This window comes from Trematomus bernacchii, unplaced genomic scaffold (assembly GCF_902827165.1).
Source record: "Trematomus bernacchii unplaced genomic scaffold, fTreBer1.1, whole genome shotgun sequence".
Lineage (NCBI taxonomy): Eukaryota > Metazoa > Chordata > Actinopteri > Perciformes > Nototheniidae > Trematomus > Trematomus bernacchii.
Window position 1 is genome coordinate 30,001 of NW_022987692.1, and position 20,136 is coordinate 50,136.

The 20,136-nt window shown below is 41.7% G+C and overlaps 1 protein-coding gene across 1 annotated transcript; it reads right to left on the reverse strand.

The window, feature by feature from the left end:
• Nucleotides 1-1,457: 1,457 nt before the first annotated feature.
• ube2g2 (ubiquitin-conjugating enzyme E2G 2 (UBC7 homolog, yeast)) lies at nucleotides 1,458-18,192 on the reverse strand. Its single transcript, XM_034138370.1, has 6 exons — nucleotides 17,990-18,192; nucleotides 16,724-16,759; nucleotides 16,455-16,500; nucleotides 7,541-7,659; nucleotides 2,879-3,019; nucleotides 1,458-2,431 (listed from the first exon to the last, which is right to left on the reverse strand). Exons 1-6 carry the CDS (start codon nucleotides 18,030-18,032, stop codon nucleotides 2,319-2,321), a joined length of 498 nt encoding a protein of 165 aa, XP_033994261.1. The 5' UTR covers nucleotides 18,033-18,192; the 3' UTR covers nucleotides 1,458-2,318.
• Between the last annotated feature and the right edge of the window lie 1,944 nt (nucleotides 18,193-20,136).

Genomic DNA, 20,136 nt, shown 5'->3' on the forward strand with positions numbered 1-20,136 from the left:
GAGAGAAAGATTATCTTTTGAACCCGTTTGAATTGAGCCACGAATTACACATATGATGTTTGTCAATTTTACAAAATAATTTTACAAGTCCAAAAAATAATAATGTGTCGTAAAACTGTGAAGTAACACATCTTTTGTGTGAAACCGCTCAATGAACTCCATCTCCCGTCTCGCACCACACACCCAGACGGCCGTCACGTTGGCACATTTCACTTCTTTCTTTCAGAATGAGGCGGAAAGTATTAAAAGAGGTGAAAATCACTCCAAGTCTGGGCATGTTGAGAGCTGTACATACACACAAGGGAAGTGAGTCGGTTCCTAAGAGCCAGCATGCGGGACCGGGACTCTGGGATTTGTAGTCTTTCTAGTTGCGTATTTTTCATAGTCTTATATTTCAACAGTTTTACGACAAACTGTGACTTTTTTGACATGGAAATTATTTTTTAAGATTGACAAACATCATATGTGTAATTTGTGGCACAATTCAAACGGGATCGAAAGATAATCTTTCTCTCTCCATTGACTTCAATACAAACTTTTTCCGAAATAAGGTCCCATGAGTCTCACCGGAAGGGGAGGGACTTCGCCTCAAAACAATGGCCCAGGGTGCAAAACGCATCAATGACAGCGACCCTCTACCACACAAAACAACACCTGTAAACCCAATGTGTGTTCTTTGAAATTGAAAATGATATTGCATTGTGTTTGTTACTTTCGTTGCAGTTGTATGTCTTAAGTGTCATTTGGCATGCTTTTATTTTGAAGGCGAGTTCACGCTGTTGACAGGAAGTTGTTGTTGCTATGGAAACAACAAAAGCTTCACAACGGGCGGAACTTGTCATAAAGTCCGCGATAATAAAACCCACCCATTTAGAGGGAAGATATGATTGGTCAATTGTACTGTCATTTGACATTACTCTCTCGTTCAGTTACTATAGCAACCCTCTGTGAATTCACAGCTGGACCAATCAGCTTGCAGAGACGAGCTTCTTTCATTTAACCCTTCACATTCAAACAGAAACTGAATAGGCAGATTCGAAGGATTTATTTATTTGGAAATGTTATTTTAAATACAATTAAATCAAGTTATTTTGGTAAAACTAATGAAATATAACTAAAAAAATATTACAGAGGGAGGGGAAACCAGGTGCATGTTGCGAACAAATGATTGTTACAGTGTTTGAAGGGAGTGGGGGAGTCTAAAGTCAAAGATGAATCTTGATTGGGCCAAATTTGACCCAGTCACCCAAAACAATTCTGCTGGGTCTCCCCAGACCCCAACACCAAATTATACACTTTTTTTTAGAGACCTTCAGACTTGGCTCAAAATCAGTGTTGTAGTGTTTATAAAGCTGTTGGAGGAGATCATGAAGCCTTGTTCCGATAAACAAACAGAGCGTAGTTATAATTGAACTTGAGACGGGAGACCCCAACACGACATAGAAACCACACGTCCGCCATTTTTCCCTGTTTATTTTTCTTTCAAATTAACACATCAAAATAAAACTCTCCATCCTCCCGTCAGAAACTCTAAACTTCCAGCTTCATTTCTTTAAAAATATATCGACGACGGAGACGATCCTTCAGATAAAGTGCGTAAAGTCTGAGAGAAATGTGGAGCTCTGAGACGAATCAGAGCGTCAGAATAAAACAGATTAAAGTTCAACGAAACATCATCATCCTCTCGCAGTTTAACGACGTGAGGAAGGTGTTTCTGTCCATGACTTTAGATTCTTATCATCCTCTTATTAACGGCATGTTTCACTCTGAAGCCCAAAAAGTGTTTTTCTTTAACCTAAAAGAACAAAGTGGAAGATAAACATGTGAAGGATCATTTTTTATGTATATATTATGGATTTAAATAATCAGAGTTGAATTGAATCTGTCCTCAGCGATTCCACTTCGGAAACAAACTATTTGTTGTCAAAGGATGTATTTAACCGTATGTTTATATTTCAGGGTTATATTTGTAATATCATATTTATTTAAATATGTTTTGAGAATGTGTAGATTGTCCTCCTGTGTGTTAACGCCTGCATGCTTTGTGTATCATATTAATGAGGATAATAATAGAGTCTCGCTGCTCCACAGGTGACGGGTTTCTCTCCTGTTGACTTTTTGTAGATTTTGGATTGTGTAGATCCAGACATCAGTTCATTGATCAGTCCGTGCCAGGTGTCCAGGTGTCAGGTGTCCAGGTGTCAGGTGTCAGGTGTCCAGGTGTCAGGTGTCCAGGTGTCCAGGTGTCAGGTGTCCAGGTGTCAGGTGTCCAGGTGTCAGGTGTCAGGTGTCCAGGTGTTTCTGAATCACTGTCGTCTCTACAGGCCGAGCGACTTCCTCACGATGTTCTGAGCGAGGCTGTAGAACTGCTGCCGGTCTTCACGCCACATCTTAGAGGCATCAACGTTCGCTCCGCTCTCATCGTTCGGCTCTGAGAGGAGGGAGGAGACGAGGGAGGAGACAAGGGAGGACATTAGGGAACAAGGTAGGAGACAAGAGATAAGAGAGCAAACAGAGAAACAAGTGATTAGAGGAAATGATAGAGGAAAAATAAGAGTATAAATAAATGCGGTTATGAAATTGTAATAACTCCTGTAACACCAGTGTAACACCAGTGTAACAGCAGTGTAACAGCAGTGTTACAGCAGTGTAACAGCAGTGTAACAGCAGTGTAACACCAGTGTAACAGCAGTGTTACAGCAGTGTTACAGCAGTGTAACACCAGTGTAATACCAGTGTAATACCAGTGTTACAGCAGTGTAACACCAGTGTAATACCAGTGTAACACCAGCGTAACAGCAGTGTAACAGCAGTGTAACACCAGTGTAATACCAGTGTAACAGCAGTGTAACAGCAGTGTAACAGCAGTGTAATGTACCTGCCAACATGCTGACCACAGACAGCAGGATCTTCTCCACGCTCTGCACTGGACTCCACCTCTCGGCGCTGCTCTCGTATCCCATTGGATCGTCTCCTGGAGCGTGAAGGATGGAGATACAGACCCTCCCATCAGGGTAGACTGGAGGAGAGGGGGAGAGGGGGAGGGTTGAGTTCAGGTTCATATGATACAATACGATAATACTTTAATGATCAAGTCTGAAATGTGACTTGCATCACAGCAGCTCCATGTGTAACACCAACGGACAAATATCAAGACAAATAACAAACATAACAGCAGGATCAGTGAGAGGAAAGCTGCTCAAAGAGCGTGCATTTGATCTGGATTCAGCTCTGTATTTACTGAGAGGATCGACTGGAGCACAAAAGGATGCTTCAGTCTCACTTTATTGATCTCTATTAGATGGTAGCAGTTCATATTCTCTGTCAGAGCATGCTTTGGGTCCCAGAGGATGTTGTTGGAGCCTCTCAGGTTATTATGGTCTGCTGAGTCAGAAAGTCTCTGACAGGGTGACCAACAATCTTTGAGCAGATTTCTAACAGGTGAAGCATAAGGAGAGGGGGGAGTGTTGAGTTCAGGTGCATTAAACTATCAGACTATCAGACCGACACACCTGAAGAAGCTTCAGTCTGAAACAGGTCTTTCTTAGAGAACAATATCAGCCCGTCTGTTTTGTTCAGTTGGCATATTGGATTATATCGCACAGTGATTACGGTTAGAGATGTCCCGATCCGATCACGTGATCGGGAATCGGAGCCGATCACGTGATTTTCAAAAAAATCGGGGATCGGGATTTTTTTTTTTTTTTTTTTAATAAAATATTTGTATTATTTTATTTAATGTTACAAAACAAAAATGACCATGTTCACGTCTTAAAGTCATCCTGAGGCCTTAGTTTTGGTTTAAAATGACACATCATGTATGTGTTGCTTCTTTTGGGCTTGTTTTCATAGACCTGGTTGCTTATTTCTCTCAAATCTGGCAACAGAGTGGGCGCAGTGTCTAATAGTAGCAGTAAGCTAACGAGAGGCTACGTTCAGCTGGTGACTCGGGACAGAGAAAATGTCAGGAGTTTGGAAGTACTATAAAAATGAAAGCGACGGCAGTGTAACAGCCAGATGCAATGTTTGCAAGGCGGAGGTTCCGCGTGGTGGAAAGAACAGAGCTACGTTCAACACGACCAATCTAATACAAACACCAACAACAACACGAGGAGTACACAGCGGCCACTCAGGTAACGGCACTGAGACAACCGACACTTTCAGAGACTTTTAAAAGGAAAGAGAAACTGCCCCAGAACAGTGAAAAGGCCAAAAAAACAACAGCCAAGATAGCTGAATTCATCGCGTTGGATGACCAGCCGTTATCTGTGGTGGAGAACGTGGGGTTTAAGGGACAACTTGAATGCTTTTCTCCTTTTTTTTCCTCTTAATGCATTGCATAAAGATCGGATCGGGAAAAATCAGTATCGGCAGATTGTCAAAATCAAATGATCGGAATCGGATCGGGAGCAAAAAATCCCTACTTGCGGTACATAAAACATTTCTGACATTTCCCTTATTTTTCTCCATTCCCATCATCAACAACGAGCTGCTTTGTAATCACAGTCGAGACATGAATAACTCCTGTAATAATATAGAACTACTTTAAATCAATGTAAAAACTCCTGAAACCAATAACAGTCATAGAAGAAACCACGTAGTTCTTTGTTGTTACTGGAAGCCGGGACGCTTTTCACTTCAGATTTTCGGGTGTTTTTCCCGCTGTTTGCGTTTAAACTTCACAGGCTTTTCGTTTAAAAGTATTTTCTTATAAACTTTATTCAATAAAATTGTAGTTTTTTTCTTTATAAATCAAAGAGCTTCTGCTTTAAAAAGGAAAGACACTTTTTAGACTGAAAGTAAAAACCTTTTTCAAAAACACTCAAAGCTTTCTTAATGAAATCCATGGCATCACGTTAACTTTATAAATCCAGATGGTTTTCACACTGAAACTTAAGAAGCTTTTTCTTTGCAATTTGAGGCATTGTTATTCCCCAGACGCTGTGGTGTCTCTGGGGACTCTGGACCAGACGCTGTGGTGTCTCTGGGGACTCTGGACCAGACGCTGTGGTGTCTCTGGGGACTCGGGACCAGGCGCTGTGGTGTCTCTGGGGACTCGGGACCAGGCGCTGTGGTGTCTCTGGGGACTCGGGACCAGGCGCTGTGGTGTCTCTGGGGACTCGGGACCAGGCGCTGTGGTGTCTCTGGGGACTCGGGACCAGGCGCTGTGGTGTCTCTGGGGACTCGGGACCAGACGCTGTGGTGTCTCTGGGGACTCGGGACCAGACGCTGTGGTGTCTCTGGGGACTCGGGACCAGACGCTGTGGTGTCTCTGGGGACTCGGGACCAGACGCTGTGGTGTCTCTGGGGACTCGGGACCAGACGCTGTGGTGTCTCTGGGGACTCGGGACCAGACGCTGTGGTGTCTCTGGGGACTCGGGACCAGACGCTGTGGTGTCTCTGGGGACTCGGGACCAGACGCTGTGGTGTCTCTGGGGACTCGGGACCAGACGCTGTGGTGTCTCTGGGGACTCGGGACCAGACGCTGTGGTGTCTCTGGGGACTCGGGACCAGACGCTGTGGTGTCTCTGGGGACTCGGGAGGAACTGAGATATTCACAGGGAGTTTAAATGAGTTTCTGTGAGGCAGAGATTATCAGAGAATCATCTGACGCTTCTTATCAGCCTGCGATCGAACCAGCACCCTGCAGCCGCAGCGTTACTTTAATATGAAGCAAACTTCAGGATTATCCAGAAGAAGAAAAGACGAAGTGGGTTTTTTTCTTCTTCGTGTGTTTCATCTTTATCTGCCGTCGGAGGATCAGACGATACATTCAGGAAGTTCAGCTGAGGGCCATGTGGGTGTGTGTGTGTGTGTTGGTGTGTTGGTGTGTGTCTGTGTGTGCGTGAGTGTGTGTGTGTGTGTGTCTCTGTGTGTGTGTGTCTGTGTGTGTGTGTGTCTCTGTGTGTGTGTCTGTGTGTGTGTGTCTGTGTGTGTGTTGGTGTGTGAGTGTGTCTGTGTGTGTGTGTCTGTGTGTGTGTGTGTGAGTGTGTGTCTCTGTGTGCGTGAGTGTGTGTGAGTGTGTGTCTCTGTGTGTGCGTGAGTGTGTGTGTCTGTGTGTGTGTCTCTGTTTGTGTGTCTGTGTGTCTGTGTGTGTGAGTGTGTCTCTGTGTGTGTGTTGGTGTGTGTGAGTGTGTGTCTCTGTGTGTGTGTGTGTCTCTGTGTGTGCGTGTGTGTGTCTCTGTGTGTGTGTCTGTGTGTGTCTCTGTGTGTCTGTGTGTGTCTGTGTGTGTCTGTGTGTGTGAGTGTGTGTCTCTGTGTGTGTGTGTGTGTGTGTGTGTGTCTGTGTGTGCGTGAGTGTGTGTGTGTGAGTGTGTGTGTGTGTGTGTCTGTGTGTGTGTCTGTCTCTGTGTGTGTGTGTGTGTGTGAGTGTGTGTCTGTGTGTGTGTGAGTGTGTGTGTGTGTCTGTGTCTCTGTGTGTGTGTCTGTGTGTGTCTCTGTGTGTGTGTGAGTGTGTCTGTGTGTGTGTCTGTGTGAGTGTGTGTGTGTCTGTGTGTGCGGTGTGTGTCTGTGTGTGCGGTGTGTGTGTCTGTGTGTGTGTGTGTGTGTGTGTGTGTGTGTGTCTCTGTGTGTGCGGTGTGTGTCTCTGTGTGTGCGTGTGTGTGTGTCTCTGTGTGTGTGTCTGTGTGTGTCTCTGTGTATGTGTGTGTGCCTGTGTGTGTGTGTGTTGATGAGGGGTCACCAGCATCTCGTCCTATAATCAGACTCAGAGCGGCTGCAGTCCAGTAATCAGGCGCTAATGACAGCATGCTAATAGCATTGCTAACGGCATGCTAACGGTGTGTGTGCGTGTCCCGACACGAGGAACACACTCTGTCACAGTTTCAGCTCTGATCGTCAAACATCCTCAACTTAAACCTTTAAACAATCTCATTTATTTAACTGCCATCGAGATTTATTCTGTTTGTGTGAATTTTAACCCTCTGAGTCTCACCTGGACAACAGGAGCATTAGAGAAGGACAGAGACCTTACTGTTGGGGTGGAACATGTCCAGGTGACCCTCTGAGTCTCACCTGGACAACAGGAGCATTAGAGAAGGACAGAGACCTTACTGTTGGGGTGGAACATGTCCAGGTGACCCTCTGAGTCTCACCTGGACAGCAGGAGCATTAGAGAAGGACAGATACCTTACTGTTGGGGTGGAACATGTCCAGGTGACCCTCTGAGTCTCACCTGGACAGCAGGAGCATTAGAGAAGGACAGATACCTTACTGTTGGGGTGGAACATGTCCAGGTGACCCTCTGAGTCTCACTTGGACAACAGGAGCATTAGAGAAGGAGAGAGACCTTACTGTTGGGGTGGAACATGTCCAGGTGACCCTCTGAGTCTCACCTGGACAGCAGGAGCATTAGAGAAGGAGAGAGACCTTACTGTTGGGGTGGAACATGTCCAGGTGACCCTCTGAGTCTCACCTGGACAGCAGGAGCATTAGAGAAGGACAGAGACCTTACTGTTGGGGTGGAACATGTCCAGGTGACCCTCTGAGTCTCACCTGGACAGCAGGAGCATTAGAGATTAGAGAAGGAGAGAGACCTTACTGTTGGGGTGGAACATGTCGCAGGTGAACCTCATCTTGGGGGGGCTGAGGGGATAATCTGAGGGGAAGCTGAGGACGGCAGGGAACACGCCGCCTTCAAAACACGTGTCCTGAGGACCCCTGAAGCACAGCAGGAGGAAAGGAAGTATTTAGATCCTTTACTTGAGAAAAAAGTATCATGACAACATTTTAAAAACACTCGGAGCTGCTGACGGCGCCGCTCTGTTCTCCGGCGTTACGAGTCTGCAGCTCCACTTTCACATATTTCACCTTTAACAAATACTGTGCCTACTGGGATCTGATTTAAGCACCGGTTCAGATTCTGATCAAAACTCGATTCACTGTGAAGTCCTCCTCGTGTTTAAAGTGTGTTTCATTTAAAGTGTGTTTAAAGTGTGTTTCATTTAAAGTGTGTTTCATTTAAAGTGTGTTTAAAGTGTGTTTCATTTAAAGTGCGTTTCATTTAAAGTGTGTTTCATTTAAAGTGTGTTTCATTTAAAGTGTGTTTAAAGTGTGTTTCATTTAAAGTGTGTTTAAAGTGTGTTTCATTTAAAGTGTGTTTCACTTAAAGGTAGGGTAGGTAATTTCGGAGAAACCGGCTTGAGTGCGCGAGAATTTGAAAATACACAACCGGAGAAAATCTGCCACTTCCTCACAGAGCCCCTCCTCCAACATGACCAATGAGGGCACGAGATAAGTTTGTGCACAGATGGAAGGCTGGAAGCCGGGCCCGGCTAAAATGATTGGTCGTGCTTTTTACAGTACTACAGCTTCCACAGATGATATTTTTTTATGGATTTTTTGTCAAAGCACTTCAGATATTCATTGCTATCGGGATGTTAAGAGCATTCCATGGAATATAACAAAAAGTGTATCTCGAGCCGGTTTCTCAAACTTACCTACCCTACCTTTAAGGTGTGTTTAAAGTGTGTTTCATTTAAAGTGCGTTTCATTTAAAGTGTGTTTTATTTAAAGTGTGTTTCATTTAACCTCTTAAGCCCTGAGCCTGTTTTTCAGGTCTCAGGCTCGAAAATGCCATTCCCAGAACAAATGACCATATCTTCCCTTCTAAAAGGGTTAAATTAATCATCTTTTTTCTCAAAGTAATGATAAACCTGTGAGTTGGATGTAGAAAAGTCAGAATCAATATAGATGTTTTTAATTTTAAAGAAAATTCAGATTTTACATAGTAAAAAACTGGAAATTATAGTGTCCGTCCAAAAATTCTTTTTTACTTATAGTGAAAACTACCCTTGGATGATGGGTTAGTAGACTAAAAGCTTTAGGAATCCAAAGTACAACATATAATAAGTACCCTGTATCAAGATTGATGCAAAACAAGTGACATTTGACCTTTTTAGAGAGGTTTAGCAAAAAGAAACCACTTCTGGGGTCATTTGGGTGGATTTGACCTATCTCTGGCCCCCCTTGCTCGATGTTGATGGTTGACACCTCTTTCTGACCGTTAGAGCCAATAGAATCGAAGGGGGAGTCCCCCACACACACACGTTGTGAAGAGAAAAGGTGGGGGCTTCGCGCATGTAATTTTCCATCAGAGTGAACCTATCTCTAGCTTTGACATCTGGAAACGGAAAAGCAGTTTTATTGCTTATGGATTATCAGAAATCATTTCAAAGGGACACAGACACATTAGATTAACCTATGGATTAACTTCAGCAGCGTTTTTATCGTTTTAATGCCATTGAAGACCACTTTGGAGAGACTACAGAGCCAAGGTAAACATTTTAGCATTTTTAGCTACCTAGCGTCACCTGTTTTGATGTCCGTTTTTGTTTATAACGTCGCCATTTCGTATAATTCAGTGATAATGTCGGTGTCAAACGATTCTGTGTCACCTCACGATGTGAATCGATGTGTTGGATGTGGTGAAAAGATAAATAAGGTTTTGTGAGTAATTTTCGGTGCAGTAAGGTGTTAGCATTTTTCGCTCGTTGCTAATTCAGAGGCTCAGTGTTAGCATTGTGGGTTTTCTTTTGAAAAAAAAATAAAAAAGATCAGTTAGATGAGTTTCTTCCCGTTACATGGATATAAAACATTCATAGTTTTTTAAATGAACATGCCCTCAGACACTGTTTCCTGCAAGATGTTGCGGCAGTGCCCCGGTACCGGGGTCTCTCGGGCTTAACAGGTTAAAGTGCGTTTTATTTAAAGTGCGTTTTGTTTAAAGTGCGTTTTATTTAAAGTGGACCTATCATGCTATATTTGAATAATATAGTGTAGGACCATACCTATATAAGGCATATTTATACTTTTTTTTTTTCAAAATACCAAACAGATCATGCATTTTAGCCATGCCTCATTTTGCTCAATTTGACAATTTATAGCTCTGTTTGTGCAAGGGCTGATTCAGTGAGAACAGCACCACCTACTGGCCTGGCATATGTACTACAGCGTCTCCAGCGCTTTCGAACGGCAATGGCCGTGGCTGTCTCCTCCTGATTGGTGGAGTTGGCCCAATAGCCGTAGCGCCACCGTCCTGACGTCAGGACAGTGTTCAAATCTGGATCAGTTTTTATCAGATCCGTTGCAGCCCCTTTTTTAGAGATTTGGGTATGGAGGAAAATAGAGAGGGTTGTGTTTTCTGACACTTGGTGAGTTCCCTGGAACACCGGGGACACATATTCATGTAGAAAAGACGTACAAAAGTGCATTTTGCACGATAGGTCCCCTATAAAGTGTGTTTCATTTAAAGTGCGTTTCATTTAAAGTGCGTTTTATTTAAAGTGCGTTTCATTTAAAGTGCGTTTCATTTAAAGTGTGTTTCATTTAGGCCCCGCTCACACGGGACCGTTTGCGTTTATGCACAGTATGCGTATTCAAAAAAGTCTTCCGTTCACATGCATTAGTTTCATTTAACGTGTCTGTTCAAACGAGGCCGCTGGAAACGCTGTAGTACATATGCTGGGACTGTAAGTGGCGCTGTAACTTCCGCAAAAATACACCAAAAGCCGCGAAGAAGAGCAACCGAGCAGACCCGCTGCAATGTTGCCATGGCTACCCTTCTGTTTAAGCCCTGAAACTGAAACTGAAAGAAACTGAAAGAAACCGAATCTGTGGATATTGCATCCCGACCAAGAAGGTCTCCGTGGAGAGGACGGCTCAGAAAGAGAGAGATATTCTCTACAAACAACGGGTGAGATCCTCCTTTGTCAATATAATGGATCAATGCATGAAATCTGACTCTGTTTATTTTGTTTAAGGAGTATATTGGGCGTTAACAATTCTGGTTTGCCTTTTATAATATTATTTCATTCAAGAACCCCTTGTGCGTTTAATTAACACAGCTATTTTTGATAGTTGCTGCAGGAGAGGTGGGGAGAGGCGGGGCTATCGTTATTTTTTCAGGAAATATTCGTATCGAGGTGATTACACGGACTCGGTTGACCCCCCAGAGCGTTTCGTTTGCAAATCTATCCACCTTGGGACCCGTTATCGTTTGTGGGGTCAGTTTCTATCGGCCTCGTGTAAATAATAGGGCTATACGCACGCGAAACTATGCAGATACAAGCAGTTTTCTCCTCGTGTAAACGGCGCCTTAAAGTGTGTTTCATTTAAAGTGTGTTTCATTTAAAGTGCGTTTAAAGTGTGTTTCATTTAAAGTGTGTTTCATTTAAAGTGTGTTTCATTTAAAGTGTGTTTAAAGTGTGTTTCATTTAAAGTGTGTTTCATTTAAAGTGTCTTTCACTTAAAGGTAGGGTAGGTAATTTCGGAGAAACCGGCTTGAGTGTGCGAGAATTTGGAAATACACAACCGGAGAAAATCTGCCACTTCCTCACCGAGCCCCTCCTCCAACACACACGAACGCGCACATGACCAATGAGGGCACGAGATAAGTTTGTGCACAGATGGAAGGCTGACAGGCAGGTAGGCCATCCAGTTACTTTAGCCGGGCCCGGCTAAAATGATTGGTCGTGCTTTTTACAGTACTACAGCTTCCACAGATGATATTTTTTTATGGATTTTTTGTCAAAGCATTTCAGATATTCATTGCTATCGGGATGTTAAGAGCATTCCATGGAATATAACAAAAAGTGTATCTCGAGCCGGTTTCTCAAACTTACCTACCCTACCTTTAAGGTGTGTTTAAAGTGTGTTTCATTTAAAGTGTGTTTCATTTAAAGTGTGTTTCATTTAAAGTGTGTTTCATTTAAAGTGTGTTTTATTTAAAGTGTGTTTCATTTAACCTCTTAAGCCCTGAGCCTGTTTTTCAGGTCTCAGGCTCGAAAATGACATTCCCAGAACAAATGACCATATCTTCCCTTCTAAAAGGGTTAAATTAATAATCTTTTTTCTCAAAGTAATGATAAACCTGTGAGTTGGATGTAGAAAAGTCAGAATCAATATAGATGTTTTTAATTTTAAAGAAAATTCAGATTTTACATAGTAAAAAAACTGGAAATTATAGTGTCCGTCCAAAAATTCTTTTTTACTTATAGTGAAAACTACCCTTGGATGATGGGTTAGTAGACTAAAAGCTTTAGGAATCCAAAGTACAACATATAATAAGTACCCTGTATCAAGATTGATGCAAAACAAGTGACATTTGACCTTTTTAGAGAGATTTAGCAAAAAGAAACCACTTCTGGGGTCATTTGGGTGGATTTTCCATATCTCTGGCCCCCCTTGCTCGATTTTGATGGTTGACACCTCTTTCTGACCGTTAGAGCCAATAGAATCGAAGGGGGAGTCCCCCACACACACACGTTGTGAAGAGAAAAGGTGGGGGCTTCGCGCATGTAATTTTCAATCAGAGTGAACCTATCTCTAGCTTTGACATCTGGAAACGGAAAAGCAGTTTTATTGCTTATGGATTATCAGAAATCATTTCAAAGGGACACAGACACATTAGATTAACCTATGGATTAACTTCAGCAGCGTTTTTAGCGTTTTAATGCCATTGAAGACCACTTTGGAGAGACTACAGAGCCAAGGTAAACATTTTAGCATTTTTAGCTACCTAGCGTCACCTGTTTTGATGTCCGTTTTTGTTTATAACGTCGCCATTTCGTATAATTCAGTGATAATGTCGGTGTCAAACGATTCTGTGTCACCTCACGATGTGAATCGATGTGTTGGATGTGGTGAAAAGATAAATAAGGTTTTGTGAGTAATTTTCGGTGCAGTAAGGAGTTAGCATTTTTCGCTTGTTGCTAATTCAGAGGCTCAGTGTTAGCATTGTGGGTTTTCTTTTGAAAAAAAAAAAAAAAAGATCAGTTAGATGAGTTTCTTCCCGTTACATGGATATAAAACATTTATAGTTTTTTAAATGAACATGCCCTCAGACACTGTTTCCTGCAAGATGTTGCGGCAGTGCCCCGGTACCGGGGTCTCTCGGGCTTAACAGGTTAAAGTGCGTTTTATTTATAGTGCGTTTTGTTTAAAGTGCGTTTTATTTAAAGTGGACCTATCATGCTATATTTGAATAATATAGTGTAGGACCATACCTATATAAGGCATATTTATACTTTTTTTTTTTCAAAATACCAAACAGATCATGCATTTTAGCCATGCCTCATTTTGCTCAATTTGACAATTTATAGCTCTGTTTGTGCAAGGGCAGATTCAGTGAGAACAGCACCACCTACTGGCCTGGCATATGTACTACAGCGTCTCCAGCGCTTTGGAACGGCAATGGCCGTGGCTGTCTCCTCCTGATTGGTGGAGTTGGCCCAATAGCCGTAGCGCCACCGTGCTGACGTCAGGACAGTGTTCAAATCTGGATCAGTTTTTATCAGATCCGTTGCAGCCCCTTTTTTAGAGATTTGGGTATGGAGGAAAATAGAGAGGGTTGTGTTTTCTGACACTTGGTGAGTTCCCTGGAACACCGGGGACACATATTCATGTATAAAAGACGTACACAAGTGCATTTTGCATGATAGGTCCCCTTTAAAGTGCGTTTCATTTAAAGTGCGTTTTATTTAAAGTGGGTTTTATTTAAAGTGGGTTTTATTTAAAGTGGGTTTAACCTGTTAAGCACCAAGCCTGTTTTTCATGTTTCAGGCTCGAAAATGACATGCCCAAAACAAATGACCATATCTTCCCTTCTAAAAGGGTTAAATGAATAATCTTTATTCTCAAAGTAATGATAAACCTGTGAGTTGGATGTAGAAAAGTCAGAATCAATATAGATGTTTTTTATTTTAAAGAAAATTCAGATTTTACATAGTAAAAAAAAACTGTAAATTATAGTGTCCGTCCAAAAATTATTTTTTACTTATAGTGAAAACTACCCTTGGATGATGGGTTAGTAGACTAAAAGCTTTAGGAATCCAAAGTACAACATATAATAAGTACCCTGTATCAAGATTGATGCAAGACAAGTGACATTTGACCTTTTTAGAGAGGTTTAGCCAAAACCACCCCACCTCTGAGGTGATTTGGGTGAAAATTGTTTTTTTTTCCATATCTCTGGCCCCTCTTGGTCGATGTTGATGGTTGATACCTCTTTCTGACCGTTAGAGCCAATAGAATCGAAAGGGGAGTCCCCCTCACACACACGTTGTGAAGAGAAAAGGTGGGGGCTGCGCACATGTAATTTTGCAGCAGAGTGAAGCGATCTCTCGCTCTGACATTTGGAAACTAAAAAGCAGTTTTATTGCTTATGGATTATCAGAAATCATTTCAAAGAGGACACAGACACATTGGATGAACCTATGGATTAACTGCAGCATCGTTTTTTTATCGTTTTAATGCCATTGAAGACCAGTTTTGACCAAGGTAAGCCATGTTAGCGTTTCTAGCTACCTAGCTCCACATGTTATGATGTACGCTTTCGTTTATAGCGTCGCAAATGTTTATCACTGAGTGTTGAGGAGGGCACCCACAGATTCAGTGTCTTCAGGAGATGCTAATCGAGGGGTTGGCTGTGCATCTAGGATAAGTAATAAGGGAGTTATTGTGAGTTTAAGTGCCTTTGTAGGTTACATTTTTTCGCTCGTGGCTAATTCAGAGGCTGAGTGTTAGCATTGTGTTTTTTTTTTTAGATTTTATTTTTTTAAAAGATCAGTTAGCTGAGTTTCTTCCCGTTACATGGATATAAAACATTCATAGTTTATTAAATATTAAGATTCCTTAGACGTTGTTTGCTGGAAATGACGCGTTTATCCGCCCGGTACCGGGTGCGTAACAGGTTAAAGTGTGTTTCATTTAAAGTGTGTTTCAAGTGTGTTTTATTTAAAGTGTGTTTCAAGTGTGTTTTATTTAAAGTGTGTTTCATTTAAAGTGTGTTTCGTTTAAAGTGTGTTTAAAGTGTGTTTTATTTAAAGTGTGTTTTATTTAAAGTGTGTTTTATTTAAAGTGTGTTTTATTTAAAGTGGGTTTCAAGTGTGTTTTATTTAAAGTGTGTTTTATTTAAAGTGGGTTTCAAGTGTGTTTTATTTAAAGTGTGTTTTATTTAAAGTGGGTTTCAAGTGTGTTTTATTTAAAGTGGGTTTCAAGTGTGTTTTATTTAAAGTGTGTTTTATTTAAAGTGGGTTTCAAGTGTGTTTTATTTAAAGTGGGTTTTATTTAAAGTGGGTTTCAAGTGTGTTTTATTTAAAGTGTGTTTTATTTAAAGTGTGTTTTGTTTAAAGTGTGTGTTCAAAGTGTATTTAAAGTGTGTTTTGTTTAAAGTGCGTTTTATTTAAAGTGTGTTTTATTTAAAGTTTGTGTTTAAAGTGCGTTTTATTTAAAGTGCGTTTTATTTAAAGTGCGTTTTATTTAAAGTGCGTTTTGTTTAAAGTGCGTTTTATTTAAAGTGTGTTTTATTTAAAGTGTGTTTTATTTAAAGTGTGTTTTGTTTAAAGTGTGTTTTATTTAAAGTGTGTTTTATTTAAAGTGTGTTCAAAGTGTATTCAAAGTGTGTTTAAAGTGTGTTTAAAGTGTGTTTTATTTAAAGTGTGTTTCATTTAAAGTGTGTTTTATTTAAAGTGTGTTTTATTTAAAGTGTGTTGTATTTAAAGTGTGTTTCAAGTGTGTTTTATTTAAAGTGTGTTTCAAGTGTGTTTTATTTAAAGTGTGTTTCATTTAAAGTGTGTTTTATTTAAAGTGTGTTTTATTTAAAGTGTATTTTATTTAAAGTGTGTTTCAAGTGTGTTTTATTTAAAGTGTGTTTCAAGTGTGTTTTATTTAAAGTATGTTTCATTTAAAGTGTGTTTTATTTAAAGTGTGTTTCAAGTGTGTTTCAAGTGTGTTTTATTTAAAGTGTGTTTCATTTAAAGTGTGTTTTATTTAAAGTGTGTTTCAAGTGTGTTTCAAGTGTGTTTTATTTAAAGTGTGTTTCAAGTGTGTTTTATTTAAAGTGTGTTTCATTTAAAGTGTGTTTTATTTAAAGTGTGTTTTATTTAAAGTGTGTTTCAAGTGTGTTTTATTTAAAGTGTGTTTCATTTAAAGTGTGTTTGTTTCAAGTGTGTTTCAAGTGTGTTTTATTTAAAGTGTGTTTTATTTAAAGTGTGTTTTATTTAAAGTGTGTTTTGTTTAAAGTGCGTTTTGTTTAAAGTGTGTTCAAAGTGCGTTCAAAGTGCGTTTTGTTTAAAGTGTGTTCAAAGTGCGTTCAAAGTGTGTTTTGTTCAAAGTGTGTTCAAAGTGCGTTCAAAGTGTGTTTTGTTTAAAGTGTGTTTTGTTCAAAGTGTGTTTTGTTTAAAGTGCGTTTTGTTTAAAGTGTGTTCAAGGTGCGTTCAAAGTGCGTTCAAAGTGTGTTTTGTTCAAAGTGCGTTCAAAGTGCGTTCAAAGTGCGTTCAAAGTGCGTTCAAAGTGCGTTCAAAGTGCGTTCAAAGTGCGTTCAAAGTGTGTTCAAAGTGTGTTCAAAGTGTGTTCAAAGTGCGTTCAAAGTGTGTTCAAAGTGTGTTCAAAGTGCGTTCAAAGTGTGTTCAAAGTGTGTTCAAAGTGCGTTCAAAGTGTGTTCAAAGTGTACTCACATGATGAGCGCCTCCCACTCAAAGAAGTTCTCCTCATTAGCCGGACCTGCAGATTCAAACCTCATGTGAGCCTTTCAGTTCATTTTAATAATACATAGATATATACACTACAGGAGGAGCAGGAGGAGGAGCAGGAGGAGGAGCAGGAGGAGGAGCAGGAGGAGGAGCAGGAGGAGGAGCAGGAGGAGGAGCTGGAGGAGGAGCAGGAGGAGGAGCAGGAGCAGGAGCTGTTATTTTGTATAACTCGCAGTTCATTGATTGAGTCTCACCTGCAACGATTCCCTCAGGTGGGTTCAGCGTCAGCTCTGAAACACACACGTTAGCATCACGTTAGCATCACGTTAGCATCACAACCTTTCATTTAACTCAGAACGATAAGTATCCTGCAGGTATTTAAATCAGAAGTCATGTGCTCGTCCTGCAGCAGGAAGCGTACCACGCAGGGTGAAACAGATGGGTGCGCACGCAGGGTGAAACAGATGGGTGCACACCCAGGGTGAAACAGATGGGGCGCACACCCAGGGTGAAACAGATGGGCGCACAAACAGGGGTGAAACAGATGGGCGCACCACCCAGGGTGAAACAGATGGGCGCACACCCAGGGTGAAACAGATGGGCGCACACCCAGGGTGAAACAGATGGGCGCACACCCAGGGTGAAACAGATGGGCGCACACCCAGGGTGAAACAGATGGGCGCACACCCAGGGTGAAACAGATAGGCGCACACCCAGGGTGAAACAGATGGGCGCACACGCAGGGTGAAACAGATGGGCGCACACCCAGCGTGAAACAGATGGGTGCATACCCAGGGTGAAACAGATGGGTGCACACCCAGGGTGAAACAGATGGGTGCATACGCAGCGTGAAACAGATAGGTGCACACCCAGGGTGAAACAGATAGGTGCACACGCAGGGTGAAACAGATAGGTGCGCACGCAGGGTGAAACAGATAGGTGCGCACGCAGGGTGAAACAGATATAAATAAGTGGCAGCATGTATAGATCAAATACATCAGTATTAAATATGACTTTTTAAAGATGCTAGCTTCAGTTAGATGTGGCTGCTGTCCTGACTTTCACTCTGTCCCCAAGTCTGCTGGAAAACACCTGAAATACATTCAAGTTCAGTCACACAGTAAGAAGAGGATTATTTCAAATTCATTTCCTGTTTCTGAGACCTTTGACTCCCAATAAACATATTTACAATCATTGTTGAAAATGGTTTAACACAATATAACCAAGTACAAGACCTGAGTACTTCTTTTAGTTTAGTACTAAATATGAGTGCTTGTACTCGTACTAAAGCACTAGATATGAGTGCTTGTACTTGTACTAATGCGTCTCAGTGATGAAACAGCGGATATCAGGAGAAGGAGACCTTCAATCCGCTTTGAGCACCAGGGAAAGCGCGATATAAATGTATTATTATTATTATTAAATCCATAGGGTTAGCTGTTAGCTGTTAGCTGTTAGCCGTTAGCTGTTAGCCGTTAGCTCAGCGTTCTAACAGTGACGTGTTAAATCCTCTCACTCACGTTTATACTCCGCCATGAGTCTCTTCAGCGCGGTGCCGGCCATCAGGGTCTCTTCACACACTCACAGCTCACTGGATGAACACACAATGATCACTAAAGAGCTCAGAGTTTCACGATAAACTCAGGAAAACAACAGTTTGACGGATGTGTTGCGAGAGCTCAGCTTCCTGTTGTTGCTGTGAGAGTGTCAGCTCACAGCGCCCCTGCAGGCACAATGCTGCTATTACATGTAGTTTCCAAGGCTTTTATTGTCATGTGTTCAGAGCTACAGTGTAGTTATGTCAATGAAAATCTGAGGTCACAGGCTCCTCCAACAGAGCAACACAATAACACAGATAAAATAGTACAGGTAAATAAATAGAAAGTGCAGAATAGTCTATACAGTAATTGGAATATTGATATATCTAAGTTGCAAATTGTTTATGGATGTTCTTCACAGAGTTCAGGTGTTTAACAGTCTGATGGCCTGTGGGATGAAACTGTCTCTGAGTCTGGGGAGGTATGGGATTAGTTTTGTTTCATAAAGATAAAGCAACACTTTCTCAGAATCAAGCAAAACTAAGAGTTTAAAGGTAGGGTAGGTAAGTGTGAGAAACCGGCTCGAGATCGCTAGAATTTGAAAATACACAACCGGAGAAAATCTGCCACTTCCTTACAGAGCCCCTCCTCCAACACACACGAACGCGCACATGACCAATGAGGGCACGAGATAAGTTTGTGCCCAGATGGAAGGCTGACAGGCAGGTAGGCCATCCAGTTATTTTAGCCGGGCCGGCTCAGATGATTGGTCGTGCTTTTTACAGTACTACAGCTTCCACAGATGATATTTATTTATGGATTTATTGTCAAAGCACTTCAGATATTCATTGCTATCTGGATGTTAAGAGCATTCCATGGAATATAACAACAAGTGTATCTCGAGCCGGTTTCTCAAACTTACCTACCCCACCTTTAAAGGGCCCATGTCATGGCCATTTCCACTGCTCATAATTACATTGTTGAGGTATACTAAAATAGATTTATACTGTGCAATTTTCCAAACTCACATTGGTTTCGCATACAGCATCTCTGTCAAGCATGTGTATTCAGCAGTATTCACTTTCTCCACTAAACGACTCGTTGGAGCTCTTGCCCCCCCCTCCCTGTGAGCCTAGTGTGCTCCGATTGGTCAGCTCGGCCACTCGTTCTGATTAGTCAACCACCAGAGAGGCTGCGCCCATGTCAGTGCTTTTCCCGGCTGCTCTCAGCGTAACATCAGTCTTATCATGGCGTCGGTACAGCGGTATATTTTATATACATATATATTTTTAACTGTTGTTATAGAAGAGTGTGACGGCCCCAGGGCCTTTGTCTTACGATGGGGTGGAGCTGAAGAAGCTAATCAGCACGATCACGGACACCTCCGGACACTACGGCCCCAGTCTCTCTCCAAAGCGGCTGCAGGAAGACTAACTCTGCGATCCTCTCAACCACCTATCTTTGCATTTACCACAATAAATGTGCCGTGGTTTTGTAAACTCGTGTATGTCTCCTTGTCTTTCCGTTGTGGCCTACGAGCTACTCTCATAACAAAGAGTAAGTTATTTTTACCCGTTATAAACTACTACTGTTTGATGAGAAATCAAATCATGGTTTGCTATATATGAATTCAGGGAAGAAAGGATAGGCCTACTAAGTATTTCCATTAAACTTTATTTTTAGAAATGTACAAAATGAACATAAATATACATATATACACGGTATATCATCCATTCCTCCTCCTCTTGCCTGCGCACAGCCGGTGCGGTGCGGTGCCTTTTAGCACCCTCAGTAGTAGTAGAATCCCTTCCCCGTCATGGATTGTCCGCCAGGATCTGGCTGGACGAAATCAAATGCAAATCACAAAATATTAGAGAAACTTAGTTGTTTTAGATTCGTTAGTAGTAGTTGTGTAATGAACAGCTTGCCTGCTAATATGCTAACCTAGCTTTGTTTACCTTGGTAGCTAACACGATATGAACGTTAGCTTGGAGGAAAGGCAACTATAATGCAGTGTAATAAAACTACTATGAACAAAAGCTAGTGGTTCATATTAGGCTAGCAATAACGTGTTTATAATTGCAATCGTATACGGGTATTCTGCTACCATACAATGTAACTTGCATGAA